This window comes from Corvus cornix, chromosome 26 (genome assembly GCF_000738735.6).
Source record: "Corvus cornix cornix isolate S_Up_H32 chromosome 26, ASM73873v5, whole genome shotgun sequence".
NCBI classification, from domain to species: Eukaryota; Metazoa; Chordata; class Aves; order Passeriformes; family Corvidae; genus Corvus; species Corvus cornix.
Window position 1 is genome coordinate 2,098,995 of NC_046354.1, and position 22,545 is coordinate 2,121,539.

At 51.5% G+C, this 22,545-nt stretch overlaps 1 protein-coding gene across 33 annotated transcripts in view; it reads right to left on the bottom strand.

Moving 5' to 3' along the window:
• The window catches only part of NFASC (neurofascin), a 72,581-nt gene that overhangs the window by 27,126 nt on the left and 22,910 nt on the right, over window positions 1–22,545 (bottom strand). For 12 of the 33 annotated variants that reach the window (XM_039565131.1, XM_039565124.1, XM_039565122.1 and 9 more), the window contains 19 exons: window positions 21,712–21,762; window positions 17,438–17,549; window positions 16,627–16,811; window positions 15,936–16,067; window positions 15,483–15,626; window positions 14,566–14,677; window positions 14,302–14,468; window positions 13,514–13,661; window positions 12,798–12,922; window positions 12,011–12,037; window positions 11,125–11,226; window positions 10,824–11,021; window positions 9,735–9,805; window positions 8,548–8,770; window positions 7,878–7,993; window positions 6,619–6,823; window positions 4,630–4,752; window positions 3,937–4,110; window positions 1,904–1,918 (listed from right to left, as the gene is read on the bottom strand). In XM_039565131.1, coding sequence (XP_039421065.1) covers window positions 1,904–1,918; window positions 3,937–4,110; window positions 4,630–4,752; window positions 6,619–6,823; window positions 7,878–7,993; window positions 8,548–8,770; window positions 9,735–9,805; window positions 10,824–11,021; window positions 11,125–11,226; window positions 12,011–12,037; window positions 12,798–12,922; window positions 13,514–13,661; window positions 14,302–14,468; window positions 14,566–14,677; window positions 15,483–15,626; window positions 15,936–16,067; window positions 16,627–16,811; window positions 17,438–17,549; window positions 21,712–21,762 — 2,430 coding nt within the window. Of the gene's footprint in view, window positions 1–1,903; window positions 1,919–3,936; window positions 4,111–4,629; window positions 4,753–5,206; window positions 6,435–6,618; window positions 6,824–7,877; window positions 7,994–8,547; window positions 8,771–9,734; window positions 9,806–10,823; window positions 11,022–11,124; window positions 11,227–12,010; window positions 12,038–12,797; window positions 12,923–13,513; window positions 13,662–14,301; window positions 14,469–14,565; window positions 14,678–15,482; window positions 15,627–15,935; window positions 16,068–16,626; window positions 16,812–17,437; window positions 17,550–21,711; window positions 21,763–22,545 lie in introns of those variants that run through there. The other 21 variants (XM_039565123.1, XM_010404337.3, XM_010404335.3 and 18 more) reach the window with 12 other exon arrangements.

Below are 22,545 nucleotides of genomic sequence, written 5' to 3' on the forward strand. Positions count from 1 at the left end.
ATAATATCAGGAAGAGACATCCCTGCAACAAAATCCAAGGAAAAGGAACATCCCCGGGGCAGGAAAGCGAATCCTACAGGTGCAGAGAGCGGATCCTGCACTTGTATCCCTCGGGAAAAGCCTTCCCTGGGAAGCTGCTCCTGCTCGGAATGTGCAGAGGCAAAGCAGGACCTGTTGGGAGCCCTCGGTGCAGGGCATCGGGAGCTGCTGCTGCTCCCAAAAAGCTTTTTTTGGGATGAGTTTGGGGCTGGCTGCACCCCCTGGCTCGGCCATTGCCGAGTTCCTGAGCTGGGAAAAAGCTCTCGTGGCGCTGGAATGTGGGAAATGCGTGTTGGGTGTGGAAAATCAGGATTTTCCAAGTCTGTGAGAGGTGGGAATCCTTCGCTGGGTGACCCGGAATGGCGTTGGGGCGTTGCAGGATCGGGTTTTCCATGGAAGCGGCAGGAGGAGGAGCTGTCCCTGGTGCTGGAAAAGGTCTCTCCCTGCTCCCAGGTTTTTTGGGAATAGCGAGGAGGGCAAAGCCAGCAGAAGGCTCCATGCAGAACATGCACAGCTGAGGCCCCGAATTCCCGCTCAACCCTTCCAATGGACACCGGGAATGGGAGGAATCTCCTGCAACAAAGCCCTGGGAGAGCCACAGGGAATTCTGGGCACATCCTACAAATCTCCCAAATCTCCAGCTAGGATCCCACAGGTCCTGGAAGGGCACCACGGAGCCAGAAATGTTCTGTGTTTTGTAGGGTGGGGGTGGTGAGGGTTAAAAAGGGAGAGCGGCTCGTGCAGAGCTGGGGTTAAAATCCTCTGGGAGAGGGGGAAAAAGCTCCTTAATAGGGGAAAAAAAATCTTTAATGGGGAAAAACTCTCTTTAATAAGGAAAAATATCTCTATAGTAGGGAAAAACCCCCTCATTTATAGGGGAAAAAACCCCTCATTAGTAGGGAAAAAAAACCCCATTAATATGAAAAAAACCCACTTTAATAGAGAAAAAACCCCCACTTTAATAGGGAAAAAAACCCCTCTTTAATAGGGGAAAAAACCCCCATTAATAGGGAAAAAAAATCCCCTCTTTAATAGGGAAAAAACTCCCACTTTAATAGGGAAGCACTCCTCATTAATAGGGAAAAACCCTCATTAATAGGGAAAAAACCCTCTTTAATGGGGAAAACCCTTTTTAATAGGGAAAAAACCCCTGTGTCATAGGGGAAAAAAATTCTTAAATAGGGAAAAACTTCTCGAATAGGGTAAAAACCCCTCTATAATGGGAAAAATTCCTGCTTTAACACGGGAAAAAACCGCTTTAATAGGGAGGAAAAACCCTCTTAAATAGGGAAAAAGACCCCCTCTTTAACAGGGAAAAACCTCATCTTTAATAGGGCAAAAAGAGTCTTTAAAAATGAAAAGAAGTCTTTAGTAGGGGAAAAAAGTCTTTAATAGGGGAAAAAACCTGTCTTTAATAGGGAAAAACTCTTTAATAGGGGGAAAAACCCATCTTTAACAGGGAAATAAACACTTTTTACTAGGGAAAAACCCCTCTATAATAGGGAAAAATCCCCCTCCTTAGTAGGGGAATAAAACCTCTTCAAATAGGAAAAAAACCCCTCTTTAATAGGAAAAAAACCCCATTTTAATGGGATCTCGACTCTCCTTTGGGCTCGCCCGGTGCGTGGCCACCGCGGTTTGGTTTTCACGCGATTTTTTTTGCCCAGCTTTTAAGCCCGGCTTAGAGACCTTTTAATCTTCGCCTGCCCCGCTGCGGAGCCGCCCTGGTCCCCTCGTGCCTGGAATGATTGAAATGCCCAATTGGCGTGGCCATTGGAAGGGTTTTAACGAACTTTTCTGCTTAATTGGCAGCTTAATTGGAAAGCTCCGTTGCCCCCATGCCGGTTACCTCCGGGTACGGTACCTGGGCTTGGCGTGGCTTCGGAGGCAGCGCCGGGGACAGAGAGAGGGGAGGGAAAAAAACCGGGAAAACGGGAGAGAAAGAGGGAAGAGAAAAACACAGGAATTTATCAAACCACCCCAAGGCGCCGCTGGCACAATCGGAGTCACCGGAGAGCAGAGAGAGAGGGGGGAAATGGGATTAAATCCAACCTGGAATTTGGGAATCCGCGATAAACCACGCCAGGATCCAGGTTAAACACCCGGGAGGTGCCGGAGGTGCCATCGAGGTGCCAGTGGTGTCGTTAAGCCGAGTATTTAAGCGGGTGTTTAGGTCTAATCCCAACAAAAACCGGTTTTGACACTGAATTTCGCCTCGATTTCTCCTTTCTCATGTGGGGATTTGATTTAAACTCCGCATCTGAAGGAGTCTGGCGAGCAGAAAACCTCCTCCTGAGGCGTTAATGGGTTTAATTTCCTTAATCTGCTTCTCTTCCTTAAATTCTTACCTTAAATTCCAGTCTTTCCCGCAGCTTGGCAGGAGGTGCCATCAAAGTGAGCACAACTCACCTATTTCGTGTTGGACCTCATGTTTGGAGGGCAGATTTCTGGGATTTAGCTGGAAATTATTTTAATTTTCTTTTATTTTTTTGCTGTTTCAAGGCCAAACTTTGTCTTGCTTTGCCACATCCTCACCCCAAACCCCACAGAGGGGGTTCCTTTATCTTGTCCAGCAGCTTTGGGCACCCCCTGCTAATTGCTGATATAAATCAATTAGCATTGACACACCACGAGGTGGTCCTGGCTCTTATCTCTCCGTTATCAGTGTCCAAAAACGGAGAAAATTGGGTGTGAACCAGCCAAAAATATTCAGTTTTCAACTTCAATCCAACCCCTGAGCTCTCACAATTCCTTTTTACAGCAATTCCGGGCCCCTCTTGTGTTTTCCTTGGCTGTTCTCTTCTCCCCATCCAATAAATTTTGCTGGATCCCACCCCAGGGGTGTCGGGAATGGTTTTATTCCCACTGGACCCGAGCAGGAATCACTTTCCCCACTCAAAGCCATTAGCTGGGATGGGGGGATGGAGCGAAAGAGACAAAAACCCCATTAAATCCCAGCTCTAACTCAATCCCAGCTCTGTCAGACGAGCCTAAAGAGGAGGAAGAGCCGCCCTTGGTTCCCTTAGGGCTCCAGAACTTCCACTTAAATTTGATGGATGCTCCACAGCGGGAATTTTATCTGATTACAGGGCTGAGATTGGGGCTCTGGAGGTTTGTAGGGTCGGGTGATGGCCATGGGGTGACAGGGAGGTGGCACCGAGGTCCCTGCACACAAAAATCCCCCGAATCTGCCCCGGCTGAGCTCTCACAGAGGAGCAAATCAGAGCTTCACCCTCAGCACGAGGAGAGCGAGATCCCAGAATCATGGAATGGCTGGCGTTGGAAAGGACCTTAAACCTCATCCAGTCCCACCCAGGGACACTTCCACAATCCCAGATGGCTCCAAGCTCACTCCCAGGGATGGAGGAGCATCCGCAACCTCTCTGTGCCAGCGCTTCCAACCCCTCTGAGTGAGGAATTCCTTCCTGAATCCCATCTAATCCTGCCCTCTTTTAGTAAAAAACACAAATTTGTTCAATTTCCTCCTGCTCCAGGGCATACGAGGAATGTCCCTCCCTTGGGGACAGCCACGACGTTCCCTGGAGCACAGGAAGGTCCCCAGGTCACCTCAGCTGGGTTTTTTCTGCAGCATTTGGCCACCTCTGCAGGGAAATCCGTGCAGCCATCGCTGCCCTGCACTCCGGGTTCTTGGGATTCCCTGATTCCATTTTTGGCTGTTCCATGGCCTGCCATGATGCCATTTTTGGGTTTGCCATGGCTTGCCATGATGCCATTTTTGGGTTTGCCATGGCCTGCCACGGTGCCATTTTTGGGCTGTTTTATGGCCTGCCACGATGCCATTTTTGGGCTGTTTTATGACCTGCCACGGTGCCATTTTTGGGTTTGGCACATCCTGTCACCCCCTGTCCCCTCGGCAGAGCTGGCTGCTGCCCTTACCTTCATCCAGCAGCGCTGGCGACTCCTCCGTCAGGGCCTCTCCCTCTCCCACCTGGGTGCGGGCGCGGAGCACGAAGCGGTAGCGGGAGATGGGGTCTGACCTCTGCAGGGTGAACCTTGTCTGGTTGGGGGACAGGTTCTCCACCACCGTCCGGCCCATCCGTGACCCGTTAACTGCGGAGGGAAGGCAGGAAATGCTGGGCTCAGCCTGGGGTCGGGAATTCCTGGGGTCTCCAGCTCATCCTTCAGCCCCTGGAGGATCTGTGGGGTCACTGTGGGGGTCACTGTGGGGCTCAGAGTGGTTGCTGCTCTTGAACATGCCCGTTTTGGGGCACTTGGGGACAGCCTGGCCAGGGACCTGCTGGGGGGACATTCAGGTGGGCAGAGAAGGCTCCGGGACGTTCAGGTTCTGGGTATCACCTCACCCAAATTGTGTTGGGGGGAGCACAAAAACACCTCAGGCTGCACCTAAAATCTTCCAAAATCCAAGATCCAGCTGATTTTCCCTCCAAAATTGATTCTGGGGAGCTGCTGAGCCCCCACCACCCCCCCTGCAGATGTCCAGGACCCCTCCTAACACCAGTTTTTCCCACCATGGAAGTCTCCAGTTCCTCATGGATCTCCCTGCCCTGGGAAAAAGCGGGAAGGGAAGAATTCCCTGACTGATCACCGCGAGGAGAACGTGGGACGTACAGGGCTTGTATTGGAGGGTGTATCCCGTGATGACCCCGTTGGGATGCTCAGGGTGATCCCACTCCAGGTTGATGATTTCCAGGTTGGGCTGCCGGATCCGCAGGTACCTGGGGGAGCTGGGCACTTGGAGGGGAGCGGGAACGAGAGGGGAGAGAGGAGAGAACATGCACAGGGTAACGAACCTCGCGCTGCTGCACCCGCCACGGGCTGGACTCCAAAACAGGCACACCCCAAGTGGATCGCACAAGGATTTATCCCAAAAACCAGGAGCCTGATGGGAATTTTCAGCGGGGAGGAAAAGCAGAGCAGCTCTGGTACGATCCCAATCCCGCGGGATCCTCCAGCAAGGCCATGGAAGCAGAGCTGGGATGCAACTCCAGCCACGCTTCTCCTGTTGGACCCAAATGTCCTGGTCTTCCTTACACCCCCCTCCCATCCCAAGGTTTTCACCTCAAAAATTTCTCGCTTAGAACCATCAAAAGTATCCCAAAAACTTCTTTTCACTCCAGCCCCATTTCAGCGTGTTGGACCCAAATTTCACAGCTTTCCTTACCCCCTCCCCCCCCTCCCCGCCATCCATCCCAATGTTTTGATCCCAACAATTTCTCTCTTAGAAGAACAAAAAGTATCCCAGAGTCTTCTCTTAACTCCAGCCCCACTTCTCCTCTTGGAGCCAAATTTCCTGACCTTCTCTAGACCCCCCACCCATCCCAATGTTTTCATCCCAAAGATTCCTCTCTTAGAACCCCCAAAAGTGGCTTCTCTTATCCCAAAGAATCGCTGGGAAATGGAATTCCAGAGATCTCCCACAGGGAGCTGCTGCCCACTGCTCCTCACCCTAAGGAATATTTGGGATTATCACTACTGAAGGAAGGAAGGGAAGAATTATCCGGCCTGGAGTTAAATTATTCTCCTGATTTCCTCCTAATTGCGGTGTCTTAACCGGGGGAAGAGAGATCGGAGAGCTCGGGGTTTATTTTTAGTTGTTCAGGATATCCTTCAGCCTCCTCAATGTCAGTTTGGGTCGATAAAAGGGCTTGGTGGTGTAGGAAAAATAAAAATCCACATTTTCTGTGTGATCAGAGTAAAATCCACTGTAATTATTAATTAATGCCACCCACATGTCTTTATTGTCACCCCAAATGTCCAAAGCCACCCCAAATCCCCCAGAAACGGGGTCACAGTGCCCCTGCCTGCAAAACCTACAGGAATTGAAGCCTTTCTTCGGAAACAACCTCAATTATCCACAGAATAATAATTAATCCTTAAAAAAAGGGGATTTTTTTTCCAAGGAATTGTGAAGGAAGAGGCAGCACTGAGAGATGCCAAGATGGGATGGAGAGGAAGAGAAAAGGGGGGACCCCAAAACATTTTGAGAAAGAATTGCAAATCTTTTCTTGCGTTTTTGCGACCTTGTGTGCCTGAATCCCCTCCTGCGCTGTAGGAAAAGTCACTTCCAGCCGCTGGAATTGCAGCTCCAACACGGAATTATTGGCGTGTCTATAAATAGCTCCTGTGCCAGTGACAAAATTAAACCCTCGAGTTCATCCTTGACACAAGAACGAGGTGCTCTTGCCTCAAAAGCCTGGCAGAGGAATCAGGGATGTCCTTCCTGAAGGTCCTGGGAAGGTTTTCCTGCCTCTTCCAGGATGGATCCATCCACGTCCCCAAACCGCAGCTCGGGGACATTTGCAGCTCGGGCAGCAAATCAAGGGCACGGAGCTGGGCCCAGGAAAGGCTTTTGCAAATTTTTCTCTTGTTCAGCCCAAAATCTTCTTGGCCGAGGCGTCCAGAGCACCTGAATTCTGGGAATTTTGGGAATGCCGATGGGGTCAGGAGCCAACTCCAGGTGTGGCTTCAGTGATGTCACCACCAGCAACGGCGCCTGGGTGATGCTCAGCTAAAATCTCTCCCCGGCTGTGGCTCAGCTCCCTGGAGCTGCTCAACCTAAACCTTTCCCAGCGGGAAAAAATTCCCTGTGGAACGTACCTCCTTCAGGGGTGGGGAATTCCTTCATTTCGCTGCGGGGCCCGTCCCCTCGGCCGTTGGTGACCACCATCTCCAGCTTGTAGTTGCTGTAAGGGAACAGCCGGGACACGGTGCCCCGGTTGCGGTCTCCAGGAAAACTCACAAATTGCCGTTTTTTGGAGACCCACAGGTTCTTCAGCAAGCTGCTGTCTCTCCAGAAATAGGCCTTCAAGAAACACGCAGGCCAGGTGAAGCTTTTTCCCGTTTAACCACGGTTTTTTGGGATTTTTAGACGTTAAAAAGCAGAGTTTTGCCTTTAAGAGCGGCTTAAGGCTGTGGAAGTTTTTAGAGGAATTAGTGAAGCTCCACGAGGAAAATCGGGGGTGTTACCTGAGGAAGAGGCTGAGCAGGGGGTTAAGAGCTTCCCAAAACCACTGAGCTCGGACTAAAACTGTTCCTAATTGCCAAGAATTAAAAACCGAGTGGTTCTCCCTTTTCCACTTGGGGTAGCGGTGGACAAGGAAAGGTGGGACACACTCAGGCATGAAAAAAAGTGCCTAAATTTAGGAAATCTCCTATTGAAACCCTCGACTGCAAATCCTATTTCGCAGAGAAATAAAAATCCTTTCAGAAAATCCCCCAGAATCGGGAAAAGGAGAGCGAGCGAACGATCGGATTTGGAATGCTGGGATTCTTTGCTGGACACGAGGTTTTGGGAATGTTTTAACACCGAGGGAAGGGCCCTGCTCAGGGTTTGGCTTGGTTTGAACGGCTCCATCCTCTGTGCATCAGCAGCAAATATTAAATACTAAATATAAGCCTGGAAAGACCCGGAAAAACCCAGATCCATGCTGGCTTTAGTGCCCAGTTAGTCCCGACCGTGGGTTTAGGCTTTGCAGGGGTTGTTGGTCAGTAAAAACCGCTGTCGGTATTTTGGGGATGACACAAAATCTGACCGGGTTGGGGTCATTCCCTCAGAGCCTCCATGGACAGAGCCATCCCAATCCCTCCCTGTTTTCTTGGAGCATCCCAAATCCTGCAGCCAAGCCCGAAGGAAGCAACAGGAGACGTCCCCAACCCCATCCTGACACCCCGAAGAGCAAATCCTTGGTGCTGCCTCACATCCAAAGGTTCCTGGTGACCACAGGGAAGTTTTCTGTCATCCCCACATGCAGCAGCTCCATCCCTGGGAGCCAGCTGGGAATTTTAGGAGGTTTAGCTGGGTTAATGGTCAGTGCTGGGGCGGGAATTTGGGATTGGGGAATTCGGGATTTGCTCACTCTGTACTCCTTGAGCTGTCCCTGGATGGTGTCCAGGTGCACCCGGGTCCAGGTCAGAGATATGGCGGTGCTGTTTAAGACTCTGATCCTGACATCCGTGGGTGCAGCCTTGGGATCTGGGCGGGCAGGGATAAAGCAGAGTGGTCTTTAGGAACCTGGAATTACCCTGGAGCTCGGATGGACACACGGGCACCCCTGGCCGTGCTTCTCCCATCACAAATCCCGTGAGCAGCAGCCCCACGACGGCTCCGCCCTCTTCCATGGGAAAAAATAAATCTAATTTCACTCCTCCGGCCATCAGGAGAACATTCCTGATCCAGCTAAAAGCAGGAATTCCTGCAGCAGGGAAGGACTCTGGCTCAGCTCCCTCTCCAGGTGAAGGATCCCAGTACATCCAACCCTTTCCTGCCTCACCTGGCCCAAAGCTGGACCCCAAAGTTGCAAAAACCACCTCATTTCCTTATTTTTAGTTGGAATTGTCCATCATCCCAGCTGGCCTTGGGCAGGGACACCTTCCACTATCCAGGTCCTCCAAGCCTTGTCCAACCTGAAACCGGAATTTTGTCCCAAATCCCGCAGTGCCCCGCCCATATTCTGGACACAGGAGCCGCCCAGGTGCCCTGGCATGGGATCATCCCTGAAATCCCACCTGCGGCCGAGGGATACTCACAATCCTCCCCGGAATATCCGATGTAGGTTTCGGGCTCCGGGGCTCTGCCGAAGTCATTCTCGGCCTGCACCTTGATCTCGTAGGGGACGTAGATGGGGGTGTTCCACACCACGTGCCGGGCGCTCCGCACGGTCTCGTTGTACCAACTCCCGCGCGGGTCCCGCCGCCGCCACCTCACGATGTACCTGAGGTTGGGCCCATAAGCCTGAGTTGCATTCAGAGGCTTCGGTGGAGCGAAACAGAGAAGGGAAAGTGAGAAGGAGGAAAAAAAAAAACAATTGGATTTCTCCGCTGTGGAGATCCAAAAGTTCTGCTCAGCACTCGGGGTTTCATTTCAGGCTCCATCAGCGAATCCCAAAGGAGAGCAAGGTTCTGTTCCCAAGGAGAGGCAGAACGAGTTCGTGTCCTCCAGAGCCATGGCAGGACCAGGGCATTTTATTCACAGAATCCAGGATTTTATTCCTGGAATGGTTTGGGTTGAAAGGGATTTAAATTCCAAGCCTCTTCAATGAGCAGGGACATTTCCACTAGCTCAGATTCCTCATCTATATATTACATAAAATAAATCAAATATGTACCTAATGTAGAATTATACAAGAAATATTTCATATCTATTATCCCCATAGTCCCGTCTCTATTCCCACTGCCATTCCAACCCTCCTCTCAGCTCATCCCTGGTTTGTGGCTGACACCTGCTGGTGCAAGAAGCAAAGCAGGAGATGCTCCATAAATCCTCAAGGAATCGACTCTCGGAGCATCCTCTGGAAGCTCAATCTGGAATCCGGTGTCTTTGGGTGTCACATCTTTAACTTATTTTATTTTTAATTTTCTGAATTATTCTTTTTATCCCAGACCTTGCTCTAGGCACTAAACCCAGCCTTTTTTTGGTGTCTTCTAATTTCATCATGGAATGGTTTGGGTTGGAAGGGACCTGAAATCCCATCCCATCCCACTCCTGCCACGGGGCAGGGACACCTTCCACCATCACAGGTTGCTCCAATCTGGCCTTGGACACTTCCAGGGATGGAGCAGCCACGGATTCTCTGGGAATTCCATCCCAGCCCCTCCCCACCCTCTCAGGGAGGAATTCCTTCCCAATATCCCGTCTATCCCTGCCCTGTCTCACTCTGAACCCCCTCCCCCTCATCATCCAACTCCATCCCAAAAGGCATCCAAGAAGAACTCACGGTCCACGTTATCTCCATGTTGTTTTTCTGGGTCCCTGCCCCTTGAACTCCTGTTGGATTTATTTCAGGACCTGAAATTCACATTGAAAACCAAAAAAAAAAAGAATTTTTCAATGTCAAAAAACAACTGCTGAGAGCTTAAAACCCCGCAAGCCAAAAGTCCTTCCAAGGCAGAAGTTAATGGCCTGATTTTTCCAGAAGTTCTCATTCAGGTTAACAGGACACGAGACTCCCAGTCCTCTGGAAAACCAGGCCATTTATTTAGAAGGCTCTTTTTTGTTCCCTAAATGTCCTAAATCTTTGAAAGGGAACCATTGTGGAGGGAGCAGAGCTTGTCGCTTCGAGCCTCAAACACGGCGGGCACTGTTGGGAGCCAACACTAGATGCCAGCAGATCCTGCAGAAATCTCCCTGGAATGGGTAAAGGAAGAAATGCAGCAGAACTGCTGAGATTCCTGTGAATTCCTCGGGTGGAATTTTCCCAAATATTCTCCCACAAAGCACTGGGCAGACAAATTCAAGCCCCGAGTCTTGGTTATGGATTGGAGCTCGTTTCATTCCTTTATCATGGAATTTGGGTGGGAAGGGATCTCACAATCCCCCAATCCCACCTCCTGCCATGGGCAGGGACACCTTACCCTATCCCAGGCTGTTGCAAGTGCCGTCCAACCCGGCTGGGGACAATTCCAGGGATAGGACAGCCATGGTTTTTTTGGATAACCTGTGCCAGGACCTGCCCACCCCCACAGCATCCATCAGCTTTAACAGTGGACAGTAATTAATATTTGCACTTGAGTCTGATTTTCCTACAGATTTCTGAGCTTCCCATAGTCTGAAAGGACTGAAAAAATTCCTTTAGGAAACTTCCCTTTAAGGAAAAGAAGGAAAACCAGGTTTTCCTTTAACGAACAAGTGACTTTTGTATAAATCTCTGAGTTTTGCTGCTCTGAAAGACATCACCCACAGGCGTGAGAATTCCATACAGAAAATTCCACCGCAGCCTGTGCCAACCTATTTCTGGGATCGAGGAAGTGCCTCCATGGAGAGTGGTGGATTCCAAGGACAAAAAGACTGGGAAGAAAGGACTCACGTGCCCCGTTGGTCTGGTAGCGCTCGGAGGGCACGCTGGGCACGCTGCTGCCCACGTCGTTGACGGCGATCACCCGGAACTGGTAATTCACGTACGGAGAGAGCCTCAGCAGGGCCGAGTTGACGCTCCCGGGATACCTGGAGTGGTTGTGCCACACTCCCGGCTGGAAGCGGTCCTCCTCAAACTGGACAATGTAGTCTGGGAAGAGTGGGGAGAGGTGGGTGAAGGGTTTGGTTGGGAAGGGATTTTCCGTCACTGGGGAGGAGGAGGGGGACAGGGATTTTGGGGACAGGGGACAGACCTGTGATGGGGCTGTTGTTGTCATCGCCAGGGATCCACGTCAGCCGCACGCTCCTTTCGGCCAGGTCTGTCAGCTCCAAGTCCCGGGGCTGGTCAGGTCGTTCTGTTGGAATGGGATAAATGAGGCTGGAATTGTCCCAGGAGCGAGTCCCAGTTCCCATCACCTCTCCCAGCCCGGTGGCAGGACGTGTTCCAGGGCACAATCCACGTCCTGCAGCTCTTTGGGGGATCATGGTGACTTTAAAATAGAAATGTGGTCGTTTCTGACTGTGCCCTGCCTGGAAATCCTGCCTTTCCCAGGAAAAATCCTGCCTTTCCCAAAAAAATACCTGGTGGAGGAAGCACCAGGTGCTGGTTTAGGGGGATTTGTGACCTTACAGAGGGAAATGCAAATGAACAGCAGGGAAAGGACACAAAACCTCAATGGAAACATAAATTTGTTAGAAACTGCCTGGGCACAATTCTGGTTTCCTCATCTGGTCACAAGAACCAGCCCATGCAATAAAAGGAACAAATTCCAAGTAAAAATTAAAGGATTCAAGCCAATCCTGGTTCTTTCCTCCCATCAGGAGCTCATCGTTTTCAAGTACAGCTAAAGTGATTCCTGCACTCAGGAACTGCCACCACGGGACACAAAACGTGGTGGCACAGGACCTCTCTACCCATCTGGATGGGCTTTCAAGGACAGCTTGGACAGGATTTGAAAAAATCAGCTCCTTCAAGGACAACTCGGCCAGGACTTGGAGTTTTATCTCCTTCAAGGACATCTTGGAAGCATCAACACCCAATTTTTCCAGCTGCCACCCTCTTCTCATGGAGTTATTGTTGCGGGAAAACCAAAACCAAGGTGGAAAATAAAAGGAAGGCGAGGAACGAGTGACGATTACCTTTGGTAAAATCTCTCAAGCGATTAGCTGCAAGGTAAGACAGTGCTTGTTAACCGGGTTAGTTTAAGCTTGGGTGGCCAAAGGAGCACCTGGCAAACATAAAAGTTCCACATTTCAGCGGGAATTGATCCGGTTTGGGAAGCAGAGCAGGAATATCCATCCCCCAGAGAGCTCCATGCTCTATCCACACTTGTAGTTGACAGCAAAAGGGAAATATCAGCCTGAGGTGGGGTTAATGAGCCATTAGGGGGAGGGAAGGGAAATAAATCAAGCTCAGGGGAATTATTTGGGATTTGGGATTCCTATTCCAGCTGTGGAGGGGCACTGGCAGGTTGTGGCATTCCCAGGAATCTGAGGTGGCCAGAGGATGGTAAATCCCTGTTTGCCAAGCAGAGCTTGCAGTGGCACAAATGGGGAATGGGGTGAAGTTTGTTCCTCCCTGTGCTGCAAAGGGGACACACGAAGGGGCCAGGACCAACCCCAATCCCATTGCTCAGCACCCCAACACCCCACTAAATTCACTCCCAAATTTCCGACTGTTCTCATGGAGCTTCAGCATCCACCTGGGGATATTTTGGGTTGTGTGCAAGAACAATTCTTTTCTATTTTTTGCTCTCTAATATGACTTTCTTCGACACCACCTCAGTGCCGACCCCTGCTCTGCCAGCACCTCCCTGAGCATCCAGGGAACAATCCTGGAGCCCAGACCCCCCTTCCAGCCTGACCTCGAGGTGGGGGTGTCCTGCTCAAAGCCAAGCACTCAGCTGTGGGGTCAGGAGGGCTTTACCCAGCACGGTGAGATAGGCCTTGGCCGAGTCCTTGTCTAGCTCCGTGCTGGCCACGCACGTGTAATCACCCTGGTCCTTCTCAGCCACGCCAAAGATCGTCAGACCATCCTCTTCCTTCTTCATCCTTCAAGGAAACAACATCCCAAAACTCTGCCCCAACATATTCAGGAAGCAGCGTTGAGGGCTGGATGTTCCCTGACAGAATCCAGCTGGAAACCCAACCAGAGCAGGAGAACGTCTCCGGTCTGGAGGTTTTATCAGCTAAGGATGTGCTGGGTTATTCTGGGAAAGCTCATTTCCTAAGGAATCACGTGCCTTGGGGTGTATCTGGGGAATAATCACATTTTTAGGACAACAGCCAACCCCGGGTTCGTGCCCTGGGATCAGATCACAGGAAAGGGGAGTCAGGTATGGAAAGGAAATTAAAGCTGTGCCAGGCACAGCAGAGGAACATTAATTTTGGAGAGGCTCGTTATGAACTCCCAGGTTTTATCAAGAAGTCTTAAAATATCCGGGAATAAAACCTGCAGCAAAATCGGGATTTACTGATAAATCAGCTGGAATTGCTGGAGGGAGCTGGCGAGATTAAAAGTGTCAAAAACATCAAATGTTGCTTAGGTGGGAACAAAATATTTATCCCTGGGGACTCCTGGAATGTTCTGCTAAAAATCCAACAATCCTGGGAGAGAAACCCACGGAATTTTTGGGCACAGACCTGTTCCCCAGGGACAGGGGGGCATCGTCCTTGAGCCAGGTGACCGTGAGCCGGAGCGTGGGGTCGTGCTTGACGCGGCAGTGGAGCCGGGGCATGGTGCCCCGCTTGACCACCAGGTCCTCGGGTCCCCTCACAATCCTGGTGGGGTCTGTATGGGGTCACAGGCAAAAGGTCACACCCCAAACTCCTCAGGTTCTCTCACAACCTTGAGAGGGTCTGCAAGAGGTCAAGGGTTATGTCCCAAATTCCTCGGGTCCCCTCATGATCCCAGTGGGGTCTGCACAGGGTCACGAAGGGTCGTGTCCCAAAACACTGGGGCTTGGCTCAGGGACTCAGCGGAGAGCGGGGTTGCTTGGGAAGGACGAGAGGGGTGTTCGTCCAGCTTTGAACAAATACATTAATTTAATAAGTCACTAATTTGTGCTGAGTCTTTAAAAAAACAACCCATTTTTTGGAGTCAGCAGCCAGATTTGCTGAGTGGGGTAAAAACAATCCTGAAAAGGTTTTATTGCCCTCAGCTAACCCCGAGGAACACACTCCCAGCCCGACAACCACCCCAAACCCTTCCACGATCCCCAGCCCTGGTTCTTCCCAACATTAAAATGGAATCTCCACCATTTTCAGACTCCCAGCTCCGACCTGCTGGAAGATCAGAGCCGCTACAGCCAACCCCCTTCACCTCAAGGGTTACTCCTGCTGCAACTTCCATAAGATCCAAGATTTTAACCTCGACTATTCCTACTGCTGCTTCCAGAAATTCCAAGATTTTGGCCCCTTTGTGCCCCTACCTTTGACCTCCAGGCGGACCTGGGCCTCAGCTTTCCCCAGGATGCTGGTGGCCACACAGGTGTAGATTCCCTGGTCCTCCTTCCGAGCCATGAACATCTCCAAGCTCCCGTTCTCGTGGGCTTTGTAGTTGCCTCCATCCAGCGTGTTCCCCTGGCCGTTCTTAAACCTCCCAACACCACAAAGTACTGTTGGAAGGGAAGGAAAAGCAGGAAACCCCCCTTTCCCACCCCTCGGGATGGAGCAGGATGGGATCTGGCTCTTACCAGCGCAGGGTGGGGATGGGGGACCCGAAGAAAGGACAATCCAGGCGGGTCCTGTTGTTCTGGATCACCTTGATCAGCTGGTAACGGGGGCCCAGCATCTGGGGGGCAACATCTGCCAACAGCCAAAATTCCAGCCATGGAGGAGAAAAAATGGCCTCTGCTCCTCCTTTCCAGCCCTTTCAGCCATGTTCCTGGGGTTTTTTGGTTCATTTTTCCTACTGGCACTTTCAAAACCCAGTAGAGCTTCTCCATTCCCACCCACCTCCCCTTCCCTCTCCATCCAGCCTCGTTTTATGACTCATATCCCTGGATTTGCTCAGCCTTTGCCTGGCTTGAATCCATGGCAATGGATTCCTGTTCCAAAGCCTGGGTGCCTTTGTGCATTCCCTCAGAGCAGCAAACAGGAAAACCCATGGAAAACTTCTGCAGGGAAAAGGGGGCAGGAAAAACCAGGAAGAGTGACTTTTACACGGGAATATGGTAATAGGGTAAAGGGGAATGATTTTAAACTAAAATAGGAGAGTTTAGATGGGATATTGGGGAGGAAGTCCTGGCTGTGAGGGTGGGAAGGGGCTGGGATGGAATTCCCAGAGAAACCGTGGCTGCCCCACCCCTGGAAGTGTCCAAGGTCAGGCTGGCGTAACCTGGGATGGTGGAAGGTTCTAGCCCACATCCATGGCAAGAGGGTGGAATTTTAGATGAATCCCAGAATCAAACCAGTTGGGAAAAGGTTGGAAAAGACCTTTAAGATCATCGAGTCCAACCTACAACCCAACACCACTTTATCAGCTGGACTATGGCACATCCAGCCTTTTGAGCTGAGCTTTGAGCTGAGCTTTAAGGTCCTTTCCAGCCCAAGCCATCCTTGGATTCCATGGAAATTGGAGCTTTGGATGCTCCCATTCCCTCAGGCTCACCCAGCACGCTGACGAAGGCGTTGGCCAGCAGGTAGCCGTGCTCGTTGGATGCGTTGCACTGGTACACGGCGCTGCTGCCGATCTGCGTGTCCCGGAACACGATGGTGTCCCCGGCCACCTCCCTGCTCGGGTTGGGGGGAGACGCTTCAAAACAGGGAGAGCTCCTTAAATTCGATTCCAAGGGAAAATCCACCCCATAATATCATGGAGCACCTTCCCAGCTCAGCCCAGTTCAAACCTGGCCATGGTGCGTGAGCTCCACAGCCACAACTGGGAGCCACTGGGTGAACTGGGCTCATCCCAGACAAGTTGAGGGTTCATATGGATGCTGCACCCCACCAGCAGCTCTGGCTGGTGCTCAGCCAGGAGATGCTTGGCTGGGGTTTTGGTGGGGTTTTGGTGGGATTTTGGCTGGGATTTTGGAGTAGCAGGCCCAGTCTGTCCCTCACTCACCTTCAATGGGCTCTCCGTTCACCAGCCACTGGATGGATGGTTTGGGGTTCCCGTTGGCCCGGCACACGAGCCTGCCGTCCTCGCCGGGGGCCAGGATCAGGTTCTCCGGCTCATCCAGCCAGTAGGGAGCAGCTGGAAAACAGCCCCACCCCAGTGACCCAGGGACAGCAGCACCACCCCCAAAATCTCTCTCCAACGCTCCCTGCGGGAGGAAGGCAACGGAAACTCCAAGCGGGTTTCCCGGGATGCGGTGAAGGTGGGGAGGCCCCTTTCCCTCTCCTTGGCCACACACACCCACCACCATTGCTATCAGTGAGATCCCGTCTCCCGCTGCTTTTGGGGCCGTTTGAAGAATGAAAAAGGGAGGCTTTAGATGGGATATCGGGAAGGAATCCTTGCTTGGGAGGATGGGGAGGGGCTGGGATGAAATTCCCAGAGAAGCTGTGGCTGCCCCATCCCTGGAAGTGGCCAAGGCCAGCTTGGAGAAACCTGGGATGGTGGAAGCTGTCCCTGCCTGTGGCACTGGATGAACTTTAAGCTCCCTTCCAACCCAACCCCTTCCATGGTTCCCTGAAGCACACGGACGCAGCACAGACGCACCCCCCAGGGAAAGGCCCTCCCAGCATTCCATGAACGTCCCCTCCTGGCTCCAGGCGGGCAGGCCCAAAGAGGGAAGGTAAAGGTGACGTACCCTTCACTCTCACCGAGATCGTGTGGCGGATGCTGCCCATCTTGTTGGAGGCCAGGCAGAAATATTCCCCGGAGTCCTCCTCGGACACGTTGGAGATGCGCAGGGCCTTGTTGAAGTTTTCCAGCTTGGTTTTGCCCACTGGGAGCTCTCCCCCTTTCTTGTACCACATGATGTCCGGTGCTGGTCTGAGGAGAGGGGAGCAGATCAGAGCGTTTCCGAAGACAAGGGAATGATTCCCAAGTAAAGAGTTGTTATTCCTAAATAACAGTAAAATTCCCACCCCTGGGAGCCCTCAACCACAGGGAGAAGCTCTGATCCAGCTGTTGGGCCACCCTCCTTCCCACCATCCTCCATCCCACCCTCCTTCCCACCACCACCCCTAAACCATGGCCCTGAGCATTCCCAGCTGGTCAGGAGCACTTTCTCCTCTTGGGAATGCAGGATCATGGAATTCTGGAATGGTTTGGGGTGGAAAGGACCTCCAAGCCTATCCCTGACCATGGTCTGCTGGTGTGGGCAGGACCACGAGCCCAGGACACTTCTGGGGGGCACAAATGTCCTCCCCCACCACACGGTGAGGAGCTCCAGGGAAATTCCCAAACTTTAGGACAGCCCAGCGAGGAATTCTCCTTGGACAAAGATCTGAAAACACCTGGAAACCTCAGCTCTTCCTTTGGCTCATCGAGCAGGTTATGGGAGCGTTGTTAACAATTAAAAAGGAGGGAAAGATCCCTTTTTCCCAGCCCAGGGGTGATTCCGTGCCCTGATCCCGCCGGGAATTGCCGGGAATCGCCCTCTCTGTGGTACGTACACTCCGGAGGCAATGCATTCCAGCAGGAGATCCACCCCTCGGAGCACCATCTGGCTGCTGGAAGTTCCGTAGGGATACATGAAGCTGGGAGTGGTTTCCGTGATCCCTCGGGCTGGAATCAGCGGGAGAGAAGGAAAAGCAAAACAAAAACCAAAAAAAACCAAAACCAAAGAAAACAAAGAAAACAAAGAAAACAAAACAAAACGCGGGGCTTTTAAAAGTCTCCAGGAATACATGGAAGCTGCCACCTCCCCGGCCATCCCGGGATTCTGAACTCACCCAGGAATGTGCCTGGAAAGGAGAGGAGGGCTCCAAGAAAATTTGGGATTGGAAAAAAAAAGGGGAGAGAGAGGAAGATGGGCAGGCAGGGAGGAGAAGGAGCGGCAGTGAGAACTGAGCCACGGGGACAGTCCCCATTCCATCATTTCCCGCTTTTCCTGCCCTCCCTGCCTCTGGAAAACGGGCTGGAATCAGATGAAATTGGGAAATATTGATGGATGTAACACATAATGAAGGAAAAAGGGGAAAATGGGCATGGGAAGGGTTTGTTCAGTCACGGAGCTGCTTTTCCATGGAGATCTCTGGGATACGGAGCATCTCTGGGGCTTCAGCAGCACCAAGGAGGTTTTCCAGCTTTCCTGGAGGCCTGGAAGGACGGTTCCCCTTGGAACCTTGGCTCAGCCACCAGAATGACCCATTTAGGGCTGGACAGGGAAGTTTAACAGGAAAAAACCAAAGGGAAGACACAGGACAATTCCCTATGGATCCACACACAGTGAAGGGCTCTTTGCAGGGGGAAAAAATTAATTATTCATGGCAAAAATTCCATTAAGAAGTGGAATGATTGACCTAGATCTGGATGAGTGAGGACAAAACGGGATGAGATGGGCAGGAAAGCAGCAGTAGCAGGGATGGAAGTTATGGGATTAGGAAAAGGGATGGGATGGGATGGCATGGGATGGCATGGCATGGCATGGCATGGCATGGGCAGGGTTGGCACAGGGACACAAAAAATCCTGGAGTGATCCATGGGGAGAGACCATCCCGGTGCCAGAGGAGGATTTGGGATGCAGATTTTGCTGCTCCAAAATTTCCTTGGCTCAATGAATGGGAGGCAACCAGGATTTGGGGAATTTTGGGAAACGTCCAGAGCTGCGGCAGGGGAAGGGGGAGGAGAGGGAGGACAGGGGCTCTTCCTGGAGTTCCCACCTTAGGGAAGGAAAACCCAAGCCCAGGAGTTCATCCATGGAATCCTTGGAATGGATTCCACACCCACATCCCACCGCTCCCACGGGCTCCACGTGCACTCCCAGTTAGTCAATTATGGATTAATGGATTACCAGGGCAGCAAAATCCCGATTTTACCCCAAAGAGTCGACTTCTCCGGGTCTGTTTGCATCCCTGCTCCCAGAGAAAGTCTCATTCCCGGCCAAACCACCCCAGTGGCTCCCAAACCTCCACCACACTCGGGAGCTTCTCCCACCAAATCAGAAAAGTGGGAATTAATTCTTTGATCAGCCAAGATTGGCTTTGATCAGGATTTATTCCCACTCTGGATCCCATGGCTCAGGATCCTGTGGGATAACTGGAAGAGCTAAGCAGAGCAAGCCGGATTTTACGAGCCTCTATTAATGATGACAATTAAAAATCTGGGAGATTAATTAGTACCCCCCTGGATTTAATGAACCTAAGGACAGCGTGGAAAAAAAGCTGATTTCTGCCTCAGCACAGCACCATTACTAAACAATAAATAATAATTTAATAATAATAATTAATCTTTAATATTTAATATGCAATAATTTAGTAGTTCAATAATTACTAATAAATACGAAATAATATTTTGCTATTCCTGACAGGGAACAGCCAGAAATTCCCTCAGAACCAGAGGCTCTGAGCATGTGGAAGTTCCAGCTGGAAGTGTCAAGGTTTCCCTCATCGCTCTGGATGGATCCAAACTGGAAAAAGAAATTCCAGGGCTGTTTATTTTGGCTTTAAAATCGATTCTGCTCCCAAACTGAGGACCTGGGAACTGTGGAACTGTGACCTGGGATCATCCCAGAAACATCCAGTTCTCATCCCAGAGCTGCCAACTGACTCTTTTCCAGTCTAAAATTCCTCCACCAGCTCTGTTCCTCCCATCCTGACACATCCCAGCTGCTTGGCCCCAGCACGGCCAGCCTCAAACCGCCTCAGGTTTGCCAAAAAAACAGAGGAAAGGCAACAAAACTGGGGTTTAATTCCATTAAAAGGAAAAAAAGTGGGAAATTCTGCTAATGAAATCTTCCATTTGTCCTTTTGGATCGTTTTTCCCTGATAACTGTGGCTGGTTTGCCCACAGAATTCAGGGAATCATCGCTCCAAGCCCTGGGGACAAGGGCTGGGTGACACTTCCCGTGGTTATCCCAGCCCTGGAGAGGAATTTGGGACGAGTGTCCCACAAACCTCCCATGCTCCACATCCCCACCAGCAGCAGATACCACGTTCCCAAGCTCGGGAGCACCCTGGGAATGGGATTCACAGCCTTCCAGAGCCCTTTTCCAGCTGCCTCTGGAGCTGAGCCTGGATTTCAGGGATCAGCACCCCAAGGAAGAGCAGCCAAGAGCCCCAAATCCCTCCAACACCTCAAATCCTTGGGATTGACGTCCCTCTCCATATCCCAAAGCCTCCAGCATTCCCAGCCACGTCATTCCAGGGAGAATTCCAGGAAAAGGGCTGAGGGTCAGAGGTTTTTTTCCCCCAGCTCATTAATTATTGGTTAATTATTAATTAAGGGCTGGGTTGGAGTCCAGGTCTGCACAGGGGTGGGAGAGGGGGATCTGAATCCACTGGAGCCAGGAAGTTTTCCATGGAATGTTGCAACACAAACAGCAGGAAGTTTCTCCCGTGCAGCCATGGAATAGAGGAATAGAAATCCATGGGATTGTGCGGATAAAATCCCATTTTCCTGACCGAGTGACTCTTAAGATCCCTTCTCCCTGAACAAAGACATCCAGTGGGAAATCCGGAAGCCCAGGAAAACTCCCCACTGGAATTCCCTTTGTCCCTGTCCAATCTCTTGTCCTCTCCCCTCCTCTCCAGGTGGTTTCATGCCGCGCCCACCGGAGCTGATTTTCCTGACAATCCCTTTTCCAGCCATTTTTCCAAGTATTTCCAGACTGTCCAGCCCGTTCCAGCGCTTCCTCCCAGGCCGATTCCGCTGCGGAGCCTTTCCCAGTTCCTCCAAATTCTCCTGTTCCCAATGCCAGTATCCCAATTCCCTTGGCCGTGCCCTGCCTGGCACATCCCGCTCTTCCCACATTCCCGTTCTCCCTGCTCCCAGCTGCCAAACGCCCTCCTCATCCCCAAAAGTCCCCATGGGATGGGAATTGTGCCCTGGGCTGTGCCAGGCCCCGGGGAAGCTCCAGCTCTGGCAGGGATTTCACTCCGGGACATGGTGGGGACAGTGAGGGACATTCCCAGGGCTGATCCTGCACAACTCCCAAAGCAGCGGGAAGAGCGGGAAGTGAATCCTGCCCAGCACAGCTCCGAGTCTGGGAGCAGCTGGAATCCGTGGTGGCTTTGGAGAGGCGGTGACATTCCTGGGATTCCCTGTGCTCCCAAGCCAGCCCCATCTCTTGCTCCCTAAAATCCCCCATGGCTGCCCTCGTTACCCCAACACATCGCTGACAATTCCAATCCATTCCCAGGGCAGCCATCCTGCTTTTTTTTTCCTGAGGGATCATTTGGGATGGGTTTTTCCCAGCAGGGGTGGAATTCGGAGGGAATTCCCTGCCCGGACAAAGGGCAGGAGGCTGTGGAAGCATCCAGCACATGTCCAACCTCTCTGCACAGAAATCAACCAGATGTGAGAAAAACCCAAATATTCCTCTTTTTGTCCCCCTCTTTTTATCCCTGCCTGAGTTCAGCTGGAAATACCAGGAATGCTCCCTCTGGAAATGCTTTTTCTGGAGACACAGAAATGAGGGATGAGGCCTCTGATATTTAAATCCTGAGCTTTGGAGGGACCAAACTCAGCTCAGCCGCGTGGGGAAGATCCTATAAACCCCAAACCTCCCAAGTCAGGCTTAACTCACTTAAACCTCGCTCAGCGGAAAGGGGGGAAACTTTGTGTGGTTTTGTGGTCGCTCAGGTGGATTTGTGCCGATAAATTTTGGCGAAGCTGAGGCCACGACGGGGACACAGTGACAGCAAAGGGGACAGGGGTAGGGAATAGGGTCAGTGGGGTTAGGCGGGGCTGGGTTAAGCCAGGACTGCTAAAGCCAGCGTGGACTCACCGCGGTACATGGCGGGGGAATATCCTAAAGACGTTTCGTTATGGGGCTTCTCTGCAATTAAACAGAACACCGTGAGCAGCACCGGGGACGCGGGGACAGCGCAGGAAGGGGACACGAGGAATTCCCAAAAATCAGCAAGGACGGGACAGGGCGGGAAGAGGATACGAGGAATTCCCAAAAATCAGCAAGGACGGGACAGGGCGGGAAGGCAACATGGGGAATTCCCAAAAAATAGCAAGGACGGGACAGGGTGGGAAGAGGACATGGGGAATTCCCAAAAAACAGCAAGGATGGGGAACAGGGCGGGAGCAGGGATCCAAAAGCACTTGGAGCGCGGCGCCTTCCAGGACAAACACAGCCAGGAACGGGAGGAAAATGGGCTGGTTTCCTTCTCCAAGGGGTGGGAAGAGCTAAAAGTGTGGGAATTGTGGCATAAACATTTCCTTGGAATGTTTTTCTCTTCAGAATCTTTGGGAAAACCCAAAAAGTGGAGCAATTTGGAGGGGAAAAGGGGTTTTTTCCCTTGTTTTTTAACTAGAAAGAAAAGATATTCCAGCTGCTTTTTCCCATGGGATGGCCACAGCCAGGGAGCCTTCCCAGTTTCCCCCCACACCCCATTCCATGATTTTTCAGGAGCTGGGGAGCACTTCTTTAAGGAGCCAAACTCAGGGATGAAGGCTTGGGACAAATCCGACCTCGTCCCCTTCCAACAATTCCATGGATAAATAATTTTTTTGCGCAGGAAATTAAAACCTCAGTTCTGGAGTTACTAAGGAATCTGGGAGGCTTCCGGGGTGGAATTTGCCTCTGATCTTACAGCAGTTGTTTCCCAAG